Here is a 17,458-nt window from a genome sequence, read left to right as displayed (position 1 = left end):
AGGCTGTTTTGTATATTTTTGAGTCCCTCAGCTGGGCACTGGCTCTTCCCCTGTTTCTGTCCTTCCGGGCATTCTGGTCAGCAGAGCTGGATGCTCTGATGCTGTTTCACTTAAAATACACAAGCCTGCTTCATCCGCCTCCTCCTGCCAGTGCCTCACTTAGGCTTTGGCACAGGAGTGCATGGGCATTTAAATGGCTTTGAGATGTCCCTATTAACTCTTATTTCTTCCTGAGTTTATCAGGAACTTAATATTTATTTGCCTATGGTGAAATATAGCTGTTACAGTAGAGGTGCCAAATTTTAGTGGTTTTTTAGTAACAGCAGTAGGGAGGAGGGTTCTGCGTAAATAATTGCATCAAACCCAAGGCAGTGTTTGTCTGAAGCAAAAATAAAAGTAGGTAATGTTCTTTTCACCTGCCTTCTCTTTCCTCTCTCTCCCTCCCAGATTCCCTACATTATTGCAGCTTGAATTCTGGCATAAGAGTTGAGCATAGATGAATGGTGATAAAAATTGTTTCACAAAGCTAATTTAATTTGTGTCCTAAATTGAGTTGTGACCCTATGCTGGTCTGGACAGTAGATGGGGAGTAATACAAATCTTGAAGAATGTGGTTGCTCCAGAATTTTCAGTGCTGCCTTGAAGAGGGGATACCTTTCCAGGCTAGACAAATGTGCCTGTGCTCAGTCAATGGTACTTTGTGTGCAGCAGGGAGGACTGAGGTACTTCTCAGCTTTTCATGAGCCCTTCTGTCTAGCACGGTGTGCTCCATCTGACCTTCCTGTGGAGCTTACCTTGAAGCTGATGTGCTTCCACTGGATGTCACTGTTGCTCTTTGGGAACACATTTAAAGTATTTTACCTGTAGTGAAAATGACTCCTCAAAATAGACTTTTAAAGGTATTTCTCTTTGCTTTGGATTAGTAGAATTGGGGTTCAGATGAACTGCATACAGCACCTTTGAGGATTTTCTGCTGCTCTGTTTTTAGGGGAAATTTTTCAGCTAAGATAATGAATTTGATTGCTCTAGGGAATTTTAATACATTGAAGGTCTGTGTTGAATTGAACACATTGGGTGTGTGTGTTGTTTAAGGGGTGTGCTGTCTTTCTAGATACTTGAAAATTAATTCTTGGCAACAACATACTGTCTTAAAAAAACCCCACCAAAACACAAAACCCTCAAAAGAGTAAATACACTGTGTTAAGTAATTGAAAGGGACTTACAGGTAGAGCTGAACTTACCCCCTTCACACCACTCAATTCTTCCCATCCAGTGGAGAGAGGTGAGGAAAAGAAAGAAGAAATATTTCCTCTGGACTGAATTATAAGAATCCTGCATTTTATTAGTAGGTGTAAAACTGAAGTGGGTGATCATTGTATCAATATGTCTTCTGAGGATCACCATTTAAGGAGCAAAATGGCATTTTTTAGTTATCTCCTGCAGTTTGCTACAGATGCTCATGTGTTGTTTAGTTCATACCTGCCCCCCACCCCCTGATCAGCACTGTAATTGCTGGCCAGGATGCTGTTTAGCCAGAACAATTTTCATAAGAGGCTCACTAAGAGACCTCTGGAATGAAGGCTGATTAATTTTCCCCTTCCCCCAAGTAGTTGCCTTGTGCTGTCTTTAAGTGGTTGCTATAAATAAATCACTTCTGTTTTCCCTTTGTCACTGAGATCTGTATTGTATTCTGAAACTGCTCATCTCTTCTTCCTTTAATGTTCAGCTGCTCCTTGCTCTGCTCCCAGGGTGTAATACACAGATGTTGTAATAAGGTATTTAATGGCAGAGACATTTGTTTGGTTGTGCCAAATAAATTGTACACTTGAACTCTGACTGAAATGAATTAAACCTCTGCAGCAGTGCCATTGTTTCTGGTGCCTGTGCCCAGCATTCAGCTGCAACTTCAGCCACAGGTGAGTCAGATGAGAGCACAGGAGTCACTGCCTGTAATCATGATGGTCATTTGTACTGAGACTGACACAATTTTTCATTTTTGCAATGTTTTTCTAAACCTGTTAGAATTTAAGTTCCTGATGGCTGGCTCAGATTATATAAATTGTCTTTAGAAGAACTCCTGGAGTCTCTCTAAGGCTGTATGTTTCTAAGGGTTTTCCTATTCATTCTGGTGAACAGCAGCTGATTTAGTCTGCTTTTACAAAATTTGAAAATGTTTCAGTCTGGAGGCAACTTGGTTCTTCCTCAGGTAGGTGCACACTTCCCAGAACTGAGTGGTCGAAGACCTTGGTCAGCTGGAAGCCTCCTTTTTGGAAGTGGCTGCTGTGACCCAGTGGGTGTTTGCTGGCTGGCTGTGTCCCTGCTTTAGACACAGGCACTAACTCAGAACCTCATTGCTGAAGGCTGCAGCTGTGGGGTTTCTTGATGGGCAGTATGGAGCCTGTGGTGGTTGAAATGGGACAGTATGCCATGTTGTCATGTTTCTGTTTTTAAATGTAGATATATTTCTGTTCTTGGGGCTGTTGCCTTCAGGAGCCCCCATGGCCTTTTGGAGGTGGCTTTTTGTGGGTGTGGTATGTAGCTTGTGAGGTGAGCAGCAGAACATGGCATCTGACACTGGCTTCAATTTGACATGATGAGGGACCACCTGACCCCTAAAGCATCAGTGTGGGAACATCTCTGCGGTATTGCCTTTGCCAGACTCTTACACTTTGTGAACTGTAACAAAGAGAATATAGACTCAGAGTTCAACCCCAAAGCTTTTTATGAAAAGCTGTCTGACATATGTTATAAAGATAGATGGAGAAAATCTGTTGCTACAGTCATTTTTCTGCTCTGTGAGTCAGCTTGTTCTAATGGGTTTTGAAGAGGATAGCTCATCATCATTTGGGGTTTTTAAGTGCAGGTTGTATGCAGCGTTAGCTCACTAAAATTTTCTGCTATGCCATGATTGACTGGCCTGAAGTTACATCATCAGCATAAGCTAGTCGGCCTTAAAATAGAAAGAAAATGTTTTTTTAATGCTAGTTACCTATTGAAAAGCAGTGGTTTGTGGGTTTTGTTTGTTTTCACTTTTAAATTTAAGCAGCAAATAGCAGGTTTTTACGACTGGATTGATCTCATCTCTGCAAGAACATATTTTAGTTGATTAAATCAATGCATCAGTGAGCAATGTGTGGCTCTTTGGCTTCCTGCAGCACAGGAGTAGCTGGAGTGTGGCTCCCATGCTGTGTGACCTGGAGTGTGGGCTGTGTTGGCCAGGGGCCTGTAGACAATCTAAATTATTCAAACAGGTGGGAGGAAGGAAATTAGCAGAGGCTGGTGTGGCTGGTACCACCTGATACCCAGCTGCAGCCCTGGCCTGTGGTGGAGCACAGTGATCCCTGTGGAGCAGCTGTCACTGAAACCTTCCCCTTCTTTCCTGCTCCTTATGCAGAACTGGCCATGGGAGGCTTAGGAGTAGGAGGATGGTTTGGTGGGCAGGGTCTGGAGGAATGGTCAGCTCCTACTTGCAGTTGGTGGCCAGCAGCAAGGCTTTCTCCTGTCAAAGCTGCTGCAGCCTCTTATTTCTTCTTCTCTTGCTCACCCCTCCAGTCTCCACCTTCCCTAGGTACTCACATTTCTGCTCCTTGTACTACTTACTGCATATTTTGCCTGTGTTGTTGAGCTAGATCTCAGCCTTGGGAGCCTTTATGTGGCCTCAATCACAGCACAAGGGTTTTTATGTATATTTTTTAAATATATAATTTTTTTTGTATGCATGTATATATCTTCATGATCTACTGAACAGTTTGGTGGTTAAAGTTATGTGAGCTGGTCTTGTTGCAGTTTATTTGCAAATCTGCACACATCTGGCATCAAATACAGAAAGGAGCAGGTAAATCAGTACTGTGCTGGTGAGAAATGCATGCCTGCTGTTGCATAGGAGAGAAGATACAGAGGCAAATGTTCATTTCTACTTAGCAAAAGTACATGTGGAAGAACTTTTGGAGACTGTTTTTCAATCTGTCAGAATTCCTTGCTTTGTTGATTTGTAAATTTTGTGAGTAATAAGTGCATGGGATGGAGCTGCAGCAGACATTGGGCTATGGAGAAGTGTTTTGAGAGCTGTGGTCTTGGCTTTCAATTCAAATTTTGTCCATTAGTGTAAATTGAGAAACTGAAGTCTGCAGTTGCTTAACCAGTTGGCTACCTCCTTTAGTTAAACTTCTTTGTACTGCTTCTACTGGCAATATTGCAGATAAACAATGCAAATAGTGCTTGTTCTACAAGAAAGATACCATTTTGAAAGAACAGGAAAGAAGAATAGGTTTTTTAGTAGAGATCTATTTGTGTTTTTCAAACTTAATTTATTCTGAATGAAATATTCAAGCTTGCATAACTAAAACAGTTGAAACTTCAAAGTAAACTTGTTCTTAATCTCGTTGAGGAGGAAAACCAGTTCAAGATATAAACAAAATTAAAATTACTTCATCAAAACATTTCCAATGCATATTGGGACATCTTGCTTCTGCTGAACTTAACTATGGTACAGTGTCTTTGCCTTCTTTCAACTGCCAAACATGGAGAGAGGCTTTAACTTCACTGTTGGAGTGAAATAATCAGACTCCTCTGGGGTAGCTTACTTAATTCCTGTCATTGGGATGTAGTGCTTCCCTAAGCAGCTCCAGTAAGTCTTCACTTACCTGTAGTCTGTGCCTGTGTGCCACAAGAGCACACCAAAGTTCTTTGCACAAGAAAACTTGAACCTTGAGGATTGCTTCCAGATTTTTATCTAAGGTTTGCCTTTCCTGGTGGGAGTTTAAAAACAAACAAAAGCACACACAATTCCCCCAGAAAACAACAAAACCACCCTCCACCTGGAGCAGGCAGACAAGTCAGCAGAAGCTTTTCCTTTTCCAGCTGTGGCAAGAACAAATCCTTTCCTCCTTTGCCTGTTTTTAATAGCCTAGACTGTCCCAGCATAAACTGTCCTTTACTGTTTACCCTCCATGGAGCAGCAATCCCTGTGCAGTTATTTGCATTGCAATAGCAGGTCATGTCTGTTTGTTCTTCTAGCAGTCAGAAATGGATGGTGGCATTCATCATAAGAAAACAAAAACTCAGGATTCTGTTAGGACCCATGAGCAGCAAGAGGAGGAGACCAGTCTTGCAAATACCCTGGAGCATATTATGGGACAGCTGGATGTTCTGACTCAGGTATGGTTTGCTTTTTAATTTGTTATTGATAAAGGTACTTGTGACTGGAAGAATTGGGAATGTTTTGCAATAGGTTCATAGAATAATAATATGGCTAGTTCAAAACCTCTGCTTTTTAGTAGTATTTTGATAAGTCTTTCATCATCTGCTTCTCAGCTTCTCTCTATCAGTTCCCTCACACTGACTTCCACCTTAGGCCCTGTTCTTCCCCAGTTTCTTTGTGCTGCAGCGTGGTAGAGGCAGCTGGAGCAGCTCTGATAGACTGTGCTGTTAGCCAGGGTTTATCTAAGGTGATGCCTAAAGGAGTGGTTGGCAGAACAACTCTGTTTTGGTGAATAATCTGTGTCTCTCTTCCCTCCTCCGTTATAGCCCAGCCCATAGGTGAACTCTGTTCAGATCCTGCTCCTTTTCCCCACCCTGCAGTCACCTACACAGTCCAATCTCTGCAGAATCCTCCTCCCATCAACAAGTCTGGGCCCTTCTGTGCCTCCTTGCTGGAACATGTTTTTCACCCACAGCTACAAACAACTAATCCCTTGCTAAAACATTAACAAACAGTTCTTTCTTGGAGTCAATAAGCAATGTTTGAAGAGAACCAGCCATGAATGGTGATCATCACAGAATGTGTTTACTTAATAAGAATTTGGGGATAGAAGTGTTTTTGATTACCTAAACTGCTCATTGTGGAGAAATACTGTTTCTGGTGGGCTGGACCTGAATTTCATTGTGTTTTTTTGAGGTATGTGAGAAGCAGGGAAGAAAGTATGGAATGGCAAACATCTCCTGTAGCTGAGACTATGGTGGTAGGATGGAAAAATCTGTTGGGAGGGTTTTTCTGTGAGTTTAAATACTGTTTCTGAGGAAGAACAAGTTGGTCTTAAACTCTTGGTGTTGAACATACTGATTAGTAGTCTGAGTTAGCTCTCTGCTCTTGAGAGAGTTAACTTGTCAAAGTACTTGTCAAAGAGTGTAAGATGATGGGTTGGAGGGCCCATCAGGAGATTGAAGGCTGTTTCAGGGATTTAAAACATGCCACAACTACAAGCAGCCTAAAATAGTGTAGGATGAAACCCAAAAGGTATTTAAGTTCACTTGGCAGAAATGCAAAAAAGCACTTTTGCTGTGATCTTTAAAACACTGAACACTGGAGGAGGGGAGGGAAATCTTGTGTGACACTGGGCCCTCAAAGTTATAAGTAAAAAGCAACCCAATGTATACACAAAATATTTTAATACTGTTTTTATGTCTCCCTAGTAAGCTTGGAATGTGATTGTTATCTTTCATTACATTAATCACATCCACATTTCTGATGATGGATGTGTAATGGCTCCTTTTCAACTTCATAGGTGTTTAGAGGAGGCAAATATTGCAGTAAACAGTACGTGTGGGATTTAACCTAAATATAAGCAATGCAAATATCTCTGTCGAAGATATTGTGTAACTGTAGAAAATTCTAAATGTTGTTTTAAACCTAGCAGAAAGAGAAATTGAGATCAGTGGGGGAGGAATAAATTAGTAAGTTATAGGATAAAATTGGAAATAGCCCTGAAATAGTAAAAAACCAAAAAGCTACCTTGAGTAACTGTGTTCTTCAACCTTTTACCTTTTTTGTAGCATTTTTACCATCTTTGAAGCACTTAATTTCCCATTGGTTCTACTCTGTGTTTGTTGTATTTAACACCATTTTAATGCATTTGTACAGGTAGATGTTCCTGACATGCTGCTCTCATGCCAAGGTTTTGATATGTAGCAGTGACACAAACTGACACCAAAGAAACTTTAGCAAATGAGCCTGGAAGAATTCCTCATTCCTGGACTAAGGCAGAAAAAAGGCAGCTCAGAGAGGAGGGATGTGGGCAGTAGCAAGGCAGATGTGGAGGGCACTGGCTTGCATGTCTGAACTTTGGCTTTTCCAACTTGGGCTGGTAGGAGAAGGGAGTGCAGCTCCAGCAGAGCCACTGTTACCCCTCTTTGATGCAGTTGGATGTGCTCTGGTTGGAGCTGTGGTGTGCAGAGATCCAAGGGAACTGGAAGCAGTTCTGGTGGTGTGGGGCTGGTTGTCTTTCCAAGGCATTTCTGCCAAAGCACAAATGGGTGCTGCTCCCTGCAGGCACCAGATTCAAACCAACGTGTGTGTGTCAGCTTTGGGCCTGCTGGCTTCTTGTGAAAGGAGGACACCACTGCTTCTTCAAAGCAACAGAAAGCTTTCATAAACAACACTTAACAAGTGTCACTATTTCCTCTTCTTGGAGAGGGGCTGAAGATGCTCCTAGTGCTCTGTTAAAATCATAATTCCTGAGTATTGTGTGTTTCAGGAGAACTCTGAGGGCATAAGCAGGGCCATCCAGTTGAAGGGAAAGAGCATGATTTCCAGAAATTATAATAGCCATCCATGGGCTTCTCAGGAATTTAATCTGTTAGCTCCATGGGAGCTTGGATTAATTTCTGATGTGGTACCTTGAGTTCCTGTCTTCATTGTTGTTGTAGATGGAAAGTACTGGTGGGGGAAGGTTAAAGTTGTGATAAACTACTTGGGGAAATTATGCAGATCTAAGCCCAATTTATTTTCCTAATTTTTTTTCTGTAGCTATCATTTCAAGGTTTAAACCTGGTATCATGTAGAAGTGGGAAGGAGAGAAAATAGTTCCAATTTCTGCTGAAAGAGGTGATAGTAAGACATCAGCTGTGGGCTGTCATCCCTTGCCAGCACATAGCTGTGTTGTGAGCTGCACACTTGAAGCTGCATCACCAATTATTAGTACCTTCCCTCTGCTGGCAGTAGATTTCCAGATGAAATGAGGTGTCATGTGCTTTGATTGAGTGAGATTGTTTTTGTTCAATTCAGAGGTCTCTTCCAGCCAGTCACCAATCACTGAGGCTGTGGAGGTGTTGTGCCCTGCACAGGAGGATACACTGAAGCAGACTTGCTCTTTCAGCTGGGCACTTCAGTTCTTATCAGAGAGAGATGCATCAAAAGAATCCAGTGGCTGTTGTGTATCACAACTAGCAGTAACCATGAGAGTGAATAGAAGCTTTGCTAAGCTTCATTCTGATGTTGTGGATATGATTCTTTAAAGTTTTGGCAACTTTCTTGCAACTGGTCTTTAATTCAATGAAACCTTTTTTTCCTCCTCCACCCCAAAGCTCCGTCAGGATCTCTTTCATTTTACTTGTAAGAAATTGGGCTAATGTGACCTGACAGGGTCTTCATATTTTTTCCCTAAGGCGTTTGTGTTTGGCCTTACGTGGCTCTTTTTCAGGAGAGTGGCATATGCTTAATAATTCTGCTGCCTTGAAGAGTGAAGTTGAGACCTGGACATAAGCCAGTTGTTCCCAGTAGTTTTGGATTACTTAGATGCCCTGGTTCCCCTCTGTAGGAAAGCAAAGGAATGAAGAGGATGAGAATAATAAATATATGATACTGATGCTTTGCTCCTCCTTTTCCTACAGCTTATTCTCTTGTCAGTGTCTCAGTGTTTAAAAATCCTCTACTGGCATTTCAGAGATGTGCAAAAGATGGAAATGCAAACTGTTCATCAATTTATTTATTTTTATTGAGGACTGGATCTCAGTATCTCAGTGCCTATATGAAGAGTTGGGGTGAATATTTAAGTTTAAGGGGAGAATAAGGTGATTTTCTCTCTTGGATAACCTGGCACAGAAATGTGTATTTTGGCTGAAACAAAAATGTAGCAGATATCAAAGATTTGCTTGGTTCAGGTGCATTTCCTGCATTTACAGCTGAGCTGCCCTTCTGAAAAGATCATCTGTGAGTAACTGTCTTGGCTGCATTTGCAGTGATCATCTACAAACAGTTTAATGTACTCTTGTCCTCACTCCAAACACCTCCAGCTGCTGTGTTTGCTCTGTTCATCTGTGGGCAGCAGGCACTGAAGCAAAAGCTGCTGGTTTTATGTGGGAAGGAAGATGTCTTCTCCAAAAGAGGAGTTCAGAACCAGGTTAGCATAAAAATTCACAAATAGCTGCGATAATCCACCCACAGGAAATGGCTTTATATGCTTCCCCAAACTAATCTTGCATTGAAGCTGGGAGAAAACAACACAGTGAAATGAAGAAGACTTGATAAATCTGTAAAATAATCCAAAGCCTGAATTGAAGGACAATCTAGCTCATGTGAGATTAAAGGATTATTTCACTCCAGAAAAGATTGCAGGCGGAGAAAGAATTTTTCTAAATTTTTTTTTTTTGCATAAAAAAAGACTTGGACACAAGTAAGTTGCTTTTTAATTAAAGCTGGAAATGTTTGTGTGTCCAGTGCTTAGTAATGAAAGTGAGTAAAATCAAATTTTTACTCCTTTTTTGAGGTGCAATCTCAAGTCTGTGTTGGTGAGGGAATGAATGTGGTCTCTTTTGAGAGGCACTGAATGTAAATTAGTAAAATATATGCTTTATGACTTCAAGTAGTTTCAAGGCAAGAAGAAATATTTGACAGTGGTGGAGGGATCATGTCCCAAGTGCTTCTACCTTTGCTGTGCACAAATATCTTGGTTTCTGTGGTGCTCTCAAGACCTGAACACCAGTGGACCCAATATACAGGAAAAAACTGCAAGTAATTTTTACTCCAAGAGAAATAGTTTGAAATCTGAAGCACTAATAAAAAAGTTCTTATCTGAAAATCTGTGGAGTGTCAGATGAGCTTGTTTTTTATATCTGAATTTAAAAGACGTAGAGGCTATTTCTTATGAATCAGACCCATCTCTTAGAGATTCAGTAGCTTTGATCTCTCACTCAAAACAAATTAAGTACCCTGGTTATTGCCAGTCCTCTGTGTCATTCAGCAGAGCAATGTTTCTTTTCCCCCTGAAATTTACTTCCAAAATATGCTTTTTATAAAATCTTGATGCAAATACATTTTTCTTCTTTCTAAGATTGCTTAAATTAAATGTTCTCTGAGGGATGTTGCTGTGTTAGCAGGACACCCTCTGAAGGCTGGCTCTTCAGAAGTGCTGATCCTCTCTCCCTGGATGTTCACAGGACCTTCACCTTCCATTTTCCTTCAATGGGAAGGAATATTAAACACCTCCCACAATTTGCTTTCACAAGCAGACTTTGAAGATTAATATAAGTTGTTATTCAGTTATTGGATACCAGCAGCTGAGTTCATTTAGGTGAGTGATTTGCATCCTCTCAGAGGCTGGGGACGGATATGGGAAGGCTTTGAAGTCTTTGTGGTTGGGGAAGACCTCTGGTCATTCAGGGTTCTAACCTCTGTACTGTGCAGTTGCTGTCATGGTGCATGTTTGGACATTTTGTTGTAGCTCATTCTGACTGGCTGTGTTTTTTTGTGAAACTGGGAATTTCCTGACTCCTTTTGCTGTGCTGGCCCAGCCCCAGAGGTCTGGAAGCTCTGCAGCAAGGAAGCTGCACTGAAGCCATCAGCCATTCCCTTGTAGAAACGTGCAGGATGTGAGGCAAGTGCCATCAGTTTAGCTTTGGCTGATCAGCTGTCAAGACTAAAGCAACAGCAACATGTGATGAAACATTTCTACTCAGAGGGCTGTAAATGGAAAGACTCAGTTGCAAGGGGCTTGTGTGCCTTGTGTCTCCACCCTGTGTGGATGAAACTGGCAGAGCCTGTGGTTCGTTTTTGTAGCTAGGATTGATTTAATACAAAAGACAAACTTTTCTGTACCCCAGGGTCCCTTTGGTCACTGTGATAGTGGTACTGATCATGCTGCTTGCACTGGCAAATACTGGATGGTACTGGAATTTTTGTGTATGCTTGTGTGGTTTTCCTCCTGTAAAAAGCACAGTGAGCGCTGCAAGTGATCACTTGTTGCTGTACTGAATACCACTGGAGGAGATTTGTGCATTGCACCAAAGTTGGTCCTATAATTTAGTGAAAGGGTTGGTAAACTGTAATTCAGGTAATTCTGCAGAAAGTGAGGTGTGCTGGGAGGTGGAAGGAGAGGTGGCAGCTGAGAATGATAGAATGGTTTGTTTGGAAGGGACCTTAAAGTTCATCTAGTTCCAACCCTGCTGCCAGGTCAGGTTGCTCCCAGCCCCATCCAGCCTGGCCTTGAACACTGCCAGGGATGGGGCAGCCACAGCTTCCCTGGCCAGCCTGGGCCTCACCACCCTCATTTTAATTCTAAGGGGAGGGTAGCTGAGCACTGGCTTTGAGTTTTCTTAGTAACCATTTCCTTCTTGTAGTGCTTCAGGCAGCTAAACAGAAAAAATTCTTTACTTTTCAAGTGTCCTCAGTAATGGATGTCTGAATGGTGGATGAAGAGAGCTGGTGGGGTTATGAACTCTCATGCCCTGCACTAGAGAGCAGACAGGGAGGTTGTTTAGCAGCACAACTGGAGCAGATCCTGATCTGGCCAGGCTAGTGCTGGCATTTGTCCTTCTGCAGGCATTGTCATGTATTCCTAATGCAGGTGACTCTACAGTGAACCTTGGATGGATGTGCAAAACCTGCACTGAGGGCTCTGTGGGACTTCTGACTCAAATCTGTGCAGCAGCACTGACCAAGATGTTCCTGTCCAGCCACATTGGAGCTAAGTGTGTTCTAGGGATAATAATAAAAGTTTGTAGAATTGAAGCAAGTAACAAAGTAAACGTAGGAAAATTCATGGTGTTGAACTAGAGAATGGGATAGTGCTGACTCTTCACTCACTAATTCAGCCTGGTGTTAAACAGTCTATGCAAATAGGCTTTGTGAGAGTTCACATTAGAGTTTGCCTTCAAAGCCATTCAGATGGTGAGGGGCTACAGACCTGATTTTAAATGTTTGGGGTAGCACATCTTGTTTTAGTCTGAGCACATGAGGAGCTGCCATTTCTGTTAGAAATAACCCACATTTTATTTTAAACCAAAACCCGCTCTGAGGTTAAGGCTTTGACCACTGGAGTAAGGCTGGTCCTTGCAGGCATTTGTTTGCTACATAAAGTGTTAATTCTGTGGAAGCTTCATGCCTTGTTCTGCTGTGAGATGAGACTTACCTCCTCACTCAGTCTGAACTGCCAGCTCTTCTGAGAATGCTTCAGAGGTGCAGAAGGTGTAGCTGACTTGGGTGCCATCTCAAAGCTGTTAAATTCCAATTTGCACATGAGAGCAGCCCAGCTCTCTTTAGGTGTGCTTGGTAAGAGCAGGGATCTGCTCTGGGGGTCCAAGTGCAGCTGCTGAGGTGAGGGGCACTGGCTGCATGTTGGGGCAAAGCCCAGCATGGGATGGGAGGAGGAGGAGCTGTTCTTGCCAGACAGGTTCGTGCTTGGACTCTCTGCATAAGTTCTCCCATGAGCCTTTCAATCTTGCAGCTGCAGTTTGGAGTTGTAAACTGTGATTAGTGGTGGGAGTTAAGGTTTTTTTTCTCCTGTAAAAGGTAGGTAGGGCTACCCCAGTGCAAACCCTTCCCATGTAGTTTGTTTCACTCATTGCATTAGTTTAGAGAAAGGGCTCCCAAGCTTAATTTACCTCACTGCCCCTTGGATACTAAGGCAGCATTTTTATGATGCAGGTCACATGTTTGGGAGTAAAGTGGGCTCTGAAATTGCTAATTTTAGGGAAAATCACCTGAAGTTGCAGCAGGGCATCTTTGAGAACACACTGCACTGGCCATGCTTGTTACAGAGGGCAGAGCTCTCTAACCTGCAACTCCAGGTCAAGTATGACAAATCCTATTCTGTAAATCTATGGGCAATCTGTAGTTTTCAATGGACCTTTTAAAAACCATCAATGCCTACGTTCTGCCTTGTACCCACGCAGTGGAGTGGAGAAAGTGTGGGTGCAGAAACTTACAAACTTCTGCATTTGTTGTGTGCTTATTGTGGGTGATTTTTTTCTTTATAAATTGAAAAGAAAAAGCTGTCTTCATAAATTAACATGTCAGATAGGGAAGAAAAATCTGAAGAGGCAGAAGTAATGTTTTTTCTTTGAGCTGTTTGATATGTTAGTGCTCTGCAAAATGTTTTAGCATATGCTTAGAAAAAACAGTGGAGCAAACTTTTAAGGATCTTTTTAAGTAAAGCTAGAAAACTACTTCTGCTTCCTTTGAGATCAATGGAGAGAGGGATTTTCTGCTATGGAGAAACAGGAATAGAAGTGCAAGTGTCCTATTTTTCCTGCACAGAGCCAAGAACACATCTGTGGTGCAGCCACTGTGCAGGATCATATCCCTTGTAGGTTCAGCCAAGCTGCTGTTACTTTTCTGAGGAGCTGCTGTGTCCCTGCTTTTTTGAGGGGGGTTCCCTGATTACTGGTGATCAGTCAGGCAGTTCTGTCCCCTGTGCTATTCCATGGCTAATTCAGAGCCACTGTGGCTGCATACTGGAAAGGCCCTTTGGCCTTGCAGAGAGTGTCCCTGAGCAGGCTGAGCTGAGCATTAGTTATTCCATTAGTTATTCCTTGCCTGCCTTGCCCCCAGCTGCAGGCTGAGTCCTGCTGTAGCCCATCTGGCTGGCTGGATCTCTCCTGCCAGGGGCTCCTCTGCTGCTCCAGAGCCTTGCTGGTGACCTCTGCTCCCTGGCTCTGGACTCCTGTTCAGGTTTCCTTCGATGCTGGTGGAACTGGTTTCTTTTGGCATTCAGTTAGCACCTGGTTCCCTTTATCTGTCCAGCTCAAAAGCCCCTCCAGGGCTGCTGCAGAAGCTTCAGCCCTAAGGCCTGTGGCTTTTGAGCTGTCTCTGCTGCTTAATCAAACATGTTTAGGAGGGGCTAAGGAAAAGATACCATGAGAGCATCTTGGAACAGTGTCCCAAATCACTGTTATTTGGCTTGTAAAATAACATGGAGGAATGGCATGAGGGGCTTGTCATCAGGTAAGCAAGCATGACTACTGGGGGCCTCAGTTCAGGTGTCCTGGGGGAGGATGGGAGTGAATATTCCCCAGAATTTTTAACTAAATTGGAGGCAACTTTTTATTTATCCATAGCTTCTCATTAATGTTTCCAAAGAGAAGTTTGGTTTTTTTTCAATGTTGAGTCTCTGAAGATAAATGAAGACAAATGTTGCCAGAAATGTTGGTAGAAATGATTTAAGTTTTTTGTGAAAAATTCCTGTATTCTGTTCTGGTGCCCATAGTAATGCTCAGTATATTACTGCTATGTCAAAAATACTTCTTAAAAAATAAATAACTTGGTCTTTTTTTTCTTGTTTAAGCCTAAGCTGTTGTCCTTCTGCCAATTTGAGCCAGGACTTCAATAAATTATCCAGCATTTACTCCCTGGTGCGTAATGGAGACATGTACTGAATTCCTGACACACCAGGAAGCGCAGATCCTGCCACAGAGTGCAAACTGGGCTCTGGTGAATCCTCACTGGGTCTGGCTAACGGTGTTCTCCTCCTTGGCTTAACTGCTGGTTTGTTATCTCTGAGAGGCCATAGCAAAAGCATGCAGGAGTTGAATGGGTGCAGTTTCATTTGCCTCCTGAGAATGACTTGCTTTATAAATAGCAGCATGGAAATATTGTAAAACTTTCAGCTGCTAATAAAAAAGCTTTTCTGTGCAAGTTGCAATATAGCGCTTAGAGCAGCTGGGCAGTATTTGTGCTTTCCCTTACCTTCCTAGGATATCAGATGCCCTCTCTAATTATATTCATCATATATTCAAGTCTAAATGGACTAGAGTCATTGATTCCTACTTTGGTCTTCCTGAATTTAATTTCTGACTGCTACTTTTCCACTTTTAGTTTCCAAAAAATACTTACTGCAAGTTTCTGCTTATACTTACGTGCAATTTCCATTCCAATAAACATTTTCCTTACAGCTTTCTCACAAATTCAACACTTTGTGAAAGCTGCTTTACTTGTGTCTCATGGTACTGTGTGTAACAGCTCTTAACTCCTATTGACAGGATCATGGTGGCAGTAAATCATGGAACAGAGGAACCACGAGTGATCTGGGCATTGCTTCTGGCAGGGCAGTGTGACAGGGCCTTTAATTCAGCGATTATCTTTCTAAAGGAAATTTGATGCAATGTTTCATTCTCTCTCTTTTTATTGGAGTGTTGAGTTACTAGTTCATGTTTTAGATGGAAAAGCCAGGATCCCTACTGGTTTTCATTCTCTGTCTGGTTGCTTAAAGGACAAGATCTTTGCTGTAAACCCTCAGTAGACACTTGGCCTGCTGTGTTCTGCCCTTAGTAGCTTTGTCCTGGTCTCCAAGACAGTCACTATGCAATGGCATGGCTGGATGTGGAAAAGATTAAGTCTTCTCTCCTTTGAATAGAAGGGAGGGCTCCTGCTGGCTCTGGGGCACCTGGGTGTTACCTGCTGGCTCCACAATGTTCCTTCTGGTTCTCTGTGTACTTCAGTTCCTGTGCCTCTAAGGGATGGAAGTAGAGGAGGAAAAAACTTGAATGCAGCTGGTGCTGTAGCCTATGGAATATTTGGGCAATGCAGGGTTTATTCTTTCAGGTGAAGCTTTCTACAGCTGCAGCAGAGCTCTTCTGCCTTGTCACAGGTCAGAAATAAGAAATATATTAGAAATAAGCTTTGAACTGTGTTTAGGGAGGAGAAAAAGGACAACCTCAAGCCCTTCCTGACTTCCTTGATACAATCTTGCAAGATGGCTTTGCCTTATGCCTGCTGTTGCTTTTACTATGTCTGTTTTCTCTTCTCCCCCACGACTTGTCTCATTCCCCAAATCATTTTACAGCAGACTTTTCTTAGTCTCAAGTGGCCTTAGCCAAGCTATTTCCTCTCTTTGTGCTTTCGTTTCCCCAGCTGTAAAATGGGGATAATGAGACCTGCTTGCTTTTGTCAGGCACTTAGAGATGTGCTTACGAAATGTGCTATTAAAAGGCTTTCTATGTATAACTGCTATACAAACAGCGGTTGTCCAAGTTTATTTGAATTACTTTATTAAAGTCCAAGGTTCTGAGCATCCTTTGTTTTTAGCAGAGGATGTTGTTTATGCAGTAAAAATGCCCGAAATGTGAAGCTATCGATCGTTGCCGATAAGTTTATGGATATTAAAGCATTAAATCATCACCACCCATTATCAGCCATTCTGGTGTCTCTGGAAGCTGAAAGTGGTTGTGCATAGCTGGGGCCCTTGATTATCTTGGAGTGATCAATAAAAGGTTTTCAGCAGAAGCTTTTATTGCCACGTGGTTAAAATGTTCTTCCTGTGCATCCTGTACATGATGACTTCAGCTTGAGGAGAAAGAGAGCAATCCTTTGCAGGGTAAGTGGATTACACAAAGAAATGTAGGCATTATGTTGAGGAAGATATTGCCACTTTTGGAGTGGAGTTTTTCCCCTCCATCTCCTGCTGCATTGTCTTGGGCTGGGAAGGTTTTCTTGCCTGTCATGGTGCTTGTCCAGCAAGTTTTGAGTGTTTTAATTACAGCAGACCCATGGTGTTGAGGGAAGGGAGGAAATGGTTGGAAGCAAAGAGATAAAATCAGAGCCATAACTGAGTAAAATTGTTTCAAATTTGTATCTCGTTAGCAGAAGTGTGTCTGGTGGCTCTCCAGTGTCTGGTGCCTCATGAACCTGTCCAGGAAAGGAAATGCAGAGCCCAGTCTGAAAGCACCAGTGCTGAAATGGGTGCTTGGTGTTGTCTGCAGGAGGGCTTTGTGCCCACTGTCTGCTATTGCTCCTCTCTGAAGTCATGCAGGCCTCTGCCCTCCTGGAATACTGACGCTGGAGTTGCAGGCTAGAAATACCTCCAAATATTCCTGTGAATTTAGGATTTTATTGGGCACATTTTATTGAGAGTGCAGTGTGCAGTGTGTCTTTGTCAATAGCTCAACAGCAGCTTTTACTTTGTTTTGCAGACAGTTTCCATCCTGGAGCAGAGGCTGACACTCACTGAAGACAAGCTGAAGGAATGTCTTGAGACTCAGCAGAAGATCATTCAGAACAAAACAAACTGATTTCCTGAGATCAGACAGGAGCTGAAGGAATTGGGAGGTTTGAGGTTGTTTGTGTTCCTAACAGACTGTGTGTGACTTGCTTTAACAATTTGGAGCACAATCTCTTTTTCAATTGGAATGTATAGTTACTGTATCTGTAAATAGGTTTGTTACTTCACTAAAATAAAAGCAATATTTTATTCGTAAGTGTGGGTAACAATTGTGATCTCTTGTGCTTTCCAGAAGTCCAGCAGCCAGCATGTGGACTGAGTACTAACCAGGAAGGTCACATCTCTCCTGTCTCTGGTCCTACTAAGTTAAAGTGTGTAAGCACCTTGGAGTTGCCAGATGCCTGGCCCAGGCTGTACTAGGCCAGTTGCTGAGGCATGTGCTGCCTGAAGGTGAGAAGCAAAGTGCTCTCAGGATATTTGGGGCAGTGGTATCTGCTTTCACCTCTGCTCTAGGACCATATTGAGCTTTT

The 17,458-nt window shown here is 42.6% G+C and overlaps 1 protein-coding gene across 2 annotated transcripts in view; it reads left to right on the top strand.

Moving 5' to 3' along the window:
- Positions 1-17,164, top strand: part of POC1A (POC1 centriolar protein A) — a 44,044-nt gene extending 26,880 nt beyond the window's left edge. The window contains exons 10-11 of one of the 2 annotated variants that reach the window (XM_030956945.1): positions 5,020-5,157; positions 16,900-17,164. In XM_030956945.1, coding sequence (XP_030812805.1) covers positions 5,020-5,157; positions 16,900-16,998 — 237 coding nt within the window. In that variant the 3' untranslated portion in view covers positions 16,999-17,164. Of the gene's footprint in view, positions 1-5,016; positions 5,158-16,899 lie in introns of both variants that reach the window. The other variant, XM_030956944.1, reaches the window with a different exon arrangement.
- Positions 17,165-17,458: the final 294 nt, after the last annotated feature.

This window comes from Camarhynchus parvulus, chromosome 12 (genome assembly GCF_901933205.1).
Source record: "Camarhynchus parvulus chromosome 12, STF_HiC, whole genome shotgun sequence".
Taxonomy (NCBI): Eukaryota; Metazoa; Chordata; class Aves; order Passeriformes; family Thraupidae; genus Camarhynchus; species Camarhynchus parvulus.
The sequence above is the reverse complement of the archived record's forward strand: the minus strand, read 5'-3'. Positions and strand labels throughout refer to the sequence as shown.